Here is a 4,663-nt window from a genome sequence, read left to right as displayed (position 1 = left end):
GCGGGATATTTGCAGATGATGGCTCTGCTCTTCCCAGCCAGCCGTCTCCCCCCGTACCCCCCAGGCCCCTGCACAGCACCAAGTCTGTGAGGAGCTGCCACCAGGCTCAGCGGCAGGGACAGGGACAGGTGACAGCATCATTACACAGCCACGCTCCCATTGAGCGGCATTAGGAAACTTTCCAAATTGGGATTACTCAGATTGTAATAAAGCCTTCTGATAATTTTCAGTTAGATTTTGGCCAGCAGATAAAGCTGGAGGTGTTCCAGGATAGCCGTCACAGTGCACACGCAGGCCAACTCAGCACGGCGGTGAGAGGAGGACCGGCTGAAGCCCAAATTTGAACAGCTGGATGGCCACAGCACCCTTGCACATGCCATCATGGCTGGGGATGCTCATGGGGCTGCCGGAGCTGTCCTGCTCCGTGTACTTGCTCGGGAGGCTGAGGTACACTACCAGTTCCTCCAGCACTGGTTCACCTAGCCCAAAATGAGCTCCTTGTGTTTAATCATGGGACATGAGGACACGAAGCCCAGCTCTGTACCCTCCAGGGCAGCAGGTGTTTCTGGATAAGCTCAGATCTTGGGTGAAAATCAATCGCCTTTGGGCATGTGGAGGCCGCTGAACTGGGCCTCAGCTCTGGAGAGACACACGAGGGCTTCACTCTGCTCCCCTGTGTGAGTACACAGCGCTCAAACCCTGTTTAGGCACGGTCTGTCCAGGATCTTCTCTAAGCTAGCAACTACCACAACACCTGCCAAAGTAAAATAAAAGAAATCACAATGCAGAGCGTGAAAACCAAAGATACACCACAATTTTACTTACGGATGTGTAATAAATAAATGGACAAAACGGGGACAGCCACATTCCAAAATCCAGATCACTAAAGTGCTTTTGGACATAAATATAGGACAACGAAGAAACGCCTCTCACATTACACTATTTACAGATAATTACAAAATATTTTCTTATGTCAGTTCACAAAACTGTTTAATTGTTCCAGGGTACTATGGCTTGGTTTTCAAAAAAGGTCTGTTCTAGTATGCATAGCATGGCAGGTCACATTCAAGAGTGTACAAAATTGTTGCATAACAAAAACGTCTTTCCCCACCTTCTCCCAAATGTGAGTTAGGGAAGCTACACAGTGTAAATCCAGTGGTAAGGCTGCGTTGGCAGGCCGGATCCTCAGGAGGTATAAACTGGCAGGCCTGTCAGGTTACACCAGCTTGAGGAGGGACCCTACCATGTTTAAAAACCCCGCTGCTGGTTGAGGTGGGAGAATTGTGTGCTCGAAGCAGAGGGACTTGCCACACGGCTGCTGTGCAGGGGCGGCAGTGCTCAGAGGAGGCGTTTGTAAGCTCCTGCACCATCTCAAAGTTCAATGACTTCAGAAAAATATATATATATGTGCTAATAAATATTCTTATCTCCCCAGGAAGCTGTGAGGTCTGGCCTCCTGCGGGGCAGCCCAAGCTCAGTGGTCCTTGTCCTTCTGCTCCGTGGCAGGGTCCCCGTTGATGCACTGCCTCGGTATGCTCCTCTTCTCGTGCTTGGCTGTCCTGGAGAGGTCAATGGCTGTGTCCTCAGGGTTTTTCGTGGGGCTAAGTTTGTCAGAGCTCCTCTGGGAACTGGCCTGCTTCCCTTGGAGTTCCTCTTCATCCGGCTCCGCTCGCCAGCCATCTGCCAGCTTCTCTTGGCTCTCCGCCTTCCTGCTCACCTCCATCGACTTTTTGTGCATGCCTGGCAGGGGGGAGAGAGCAAAGCCAAGGGTGCCGGTTGCTTATTCCTGCCCAGAACTGCTCAGCATCATCTCCCCAGTCGAGGGGAGTGTGCTGCTCTGCCCTCCTGCTGCTTCCTTCTACTCTCACTTACATCTGAGGAAAACTCATGCTAGCTACCACCATGCCCAGACCCCAGGTTTTCCTGGAGCCTTCTTTTCTCCAAGCTGAACAACCCCAGCACCCTCAGCCTGTCTTCACAGTGCTCCAGCCCTCTGATCATCCTTGTGGTCCTCCTCTGGACCTGCTCCAGCAGCGCCCTGTCCTTCTTGGGAGCTCCCTTGGGGGCCCCTGGGTAGCTCTGACGTTAACATTGTCTTCAGTAAGGGGGGTGATGACTTCCCAGACCCCCAGCCGCTCCCACAATGACTGCTCACACACTGAACCAACACACAGCTAAGTGTCTGACACAGTGGATAAAGGTTTTCCCTTCCCTGACTGTTGGGTACAAGGAAGGAGTGAAAAAACCCAAACCTGCAGCTCCTGTCCCATTCTGGCCCGATGCTTACCCAGCAGCCAGGGGGCACAGGACCCCACCAGCCCGCTCTTGGCGGAGTTGATGATGGACTCGGGCAGCGGGATGGAGTGCCGCACCATGGCGCCGTACAGTCCGTACTCGGCCATCACGCTGCTCCGGCCCCAGCACTTCTCCCTCTTCCGCCACTTGGCTCTTCGGTTCTGAAACCAAACCTTCAGGGGTAACAGCCAGGAGAGCACGGAGGGGGTGGGATGTGGGGAGGAGGTGGCCCCAGGGGTGGGCGTTCGGGATAATCGGGCACGGGGGAGCGCATCCAGGGCAGGGGGGCAGCCGCGTGCGCGGGGTTCAGGGCACGGGGGAGGGCGGCCGGGGCAGAGCCACGGAGGAGGATTTGGGGGGGGCACACACGTGGGTGTCAGCGAGAGAGGAGAGGAAGGGGGGGAGAGGGAGCACACGTTACATGAGGCTGGCCCTGACCCGGGAAGGTGCCCCCAGCCCCAGTCACCAAGGGCAGCCCCTTGGTGTGCCCGCAGAGCCCCTGCGCTGGCTCTGCACGAAGCCACCGACGTCTCCCGAAGGGGTCCACATCGCACTGATGGGTGATGGCAGAGGGTGCTCAGGTCCCTCTCCCCACACCCTCCCTGTGTTTAAAGGCTCAGGAGGCGTCGATACAACCCGAGTGCTGTCCAAACTCCCACCCTGTCCTTAAGCTGCTCCACAAGGGGGCAGGATCAGGCCCTAAAATACCACCCCAAAGGCTACGTGAGCAAGCTGGGGAGAGCTTTGGCCCAGTGCATCACTCCTGCCTGAGTTGTGTCCCCAGAGGAAAGAGCTGAAGAACTGGCAATGAACAGCAGCTGCCTGGGCCAGCGCTGTGTTCCCCCATCCCTGCATGTCCACTTGGGTGGGAAGCCGAGGAGCCACCCCGGAGGTTTCAGCGCCACCACCTTCCCTCCACCTCCACCCACTCGCCCTACAGCAGGTGCTGTGCAGCCCTACCTGTATCCTGTCCTCCGGCAGCTCCGTCTTCACCGCCAGCATCTCCCTGGCGTAGACGTCGGGGTAGTGAGCTTCGTTGAACGCCTTTTCCAGCTCCTCCAGCTGGTGGGCTGTGAACACCGTCCTGCGGAGAGGAGCCAGCGTCCTGGAACAGGCTCCAGACCCTCCCGAAAACATCACCCCCTCCCCGCTGGGGTTGAAATCCTCCCCCTGCTGCTGCTTCAGCTCTTGTAGATCCCCTTCTCCTTGCTTTTTTGGGGCCACCCGCCCCTCCTAAGGGACCTGGGGGAGAGCAGTGGGGTGTGCGGGGCTCAGCCCAGCCCTTGAGCCCTACCTGTGCCGCCTCTTCTTCCTCTTGATCTGCGAGGCCGGCATCTTCAGGTCACTGGCATCCCCGGACAGGCTGTCCTCATCTGGTGGCAGCACGGGGACAGGGGGGACACGGTCACATCCAGACCCTTCCCATCCAGACCCTTCCCTGGCCCCACGATGAGCGGCTCTCCCCAGTGCCACCCAAGGGTGCCCCTTCCCCTCCTCCCCTGTGCCCAGAGGGGGACAGCGGGTGGGACACGGCCACCCCGGACGGGTGTCACAGCCCTGGGGACAGCAGCTCACCGGACACGCTCTCCTTGTGGCGACGGGGGGCTGGAGGTGGCCCGGGGGGACCCGGTCGTGGTCCTCGAGCCGGGAGCAGCGGCAGGGGGGCGGGCAGCAAGCAGGGGGCTCCCGGCCCGGCCAAGCCACACAGCAACCCCAAGCCCAAACCCAGCGCCCCGCCGCCCTCGTAGCCTCCTGCGGGCCCGGGGGCGGCCCCGGGGGGCGGCTGCAGCTCGGCCTCCAGCCCCAGCAGGTCGGTGATGGCGAAACCCTTGGCCCGAAGCCCCCCTTGGCTCGGCCGCGCCGCCCGCTCGGGGAGGGCGCTGCGCATCGCCGCCGGGCTCGGGGCCGCCGCCACCGGGACCGCAACGGGAACCGGCACCGCCGCCACCGCCCGGCCCCCCGACGGCTCCCCCCGGCCCGGCATCGCCGCCTCCTCCCGGCCCGGCCCCGCAGCGGGCACCGCCGCCCGACGCCGCTTTTATGGGGCCGCCGCCGGGTCCGGCCCCGGGCACACCCTGGGGCGGCGGGGGGGCGATCCCGAGGCACGGATTAGCGGCCACCGGGCCCCGAGCCCCTCCCTCGGGTCCCCCCCAGGTCCCTCCCCTCGGGTCCCCCTCTCCGGACCCTCCCCTTGGTCCTCCCCATCCCTTCCAGCCCGGTGCTCTCCATCCCATCCCCTCCCGGTCCTCCCCATCCATCCCCTCCCGGTCCTCCCCATCCCTTCCCTCCCGCTCTTCTCCACCCCATCCCCTCCTCTCCCTCCCGTTTCCCCGCCCCAACACCCTTCGGGTCCCCTCGGTGCTGTCCC

At 61.1% G+C, this 4,663-nt stretch overlaps 1 protein-coding gene across 1 annotated transcript; it reads right to left on the bottom strand.

Moving 5' to 3' along the window:
* Positions 1-592: 592 nt before the first annotated feature.
* Positions 593-4,279, bottom strand: VSX1 (visual system homeobox 1). Its single transcript, XM_068675097.1, has 5 exons — positions 3,871-4,279; positions 3,590-3,668; positions 3,256-3,379; positions 2,288-2,468; positions 593-1,740 (listed from the first exon to the last, which is right to left on the bottom strand). Exons 1-5 carry the CDS (start codon positions 4,277-4,279, stop codon positions 1,475-1,477), a joined length of 1,059 nt encoding a protein of 352 aa, XP_068531198.1. The 3' UTR covers positions 593-1,474.
* Positions 4,280-4,663: the final 384 nt, after the last annotated feature.

This window comes from Anas acuta, chromosome 3 (assembly GCF_963932015.1).
Source record: "Anas acuta chromosome 3, bAnaAcu1.1, whole genome shotgun sequence".
NCBI lineage: Eukaryota > Metazoa > Chordata > Aves > Anseriformes > Anatidae > Anas > Anas acuta.
This window is presented reverse-complemented; position numbering and strand designations above follow the sequence as displayed.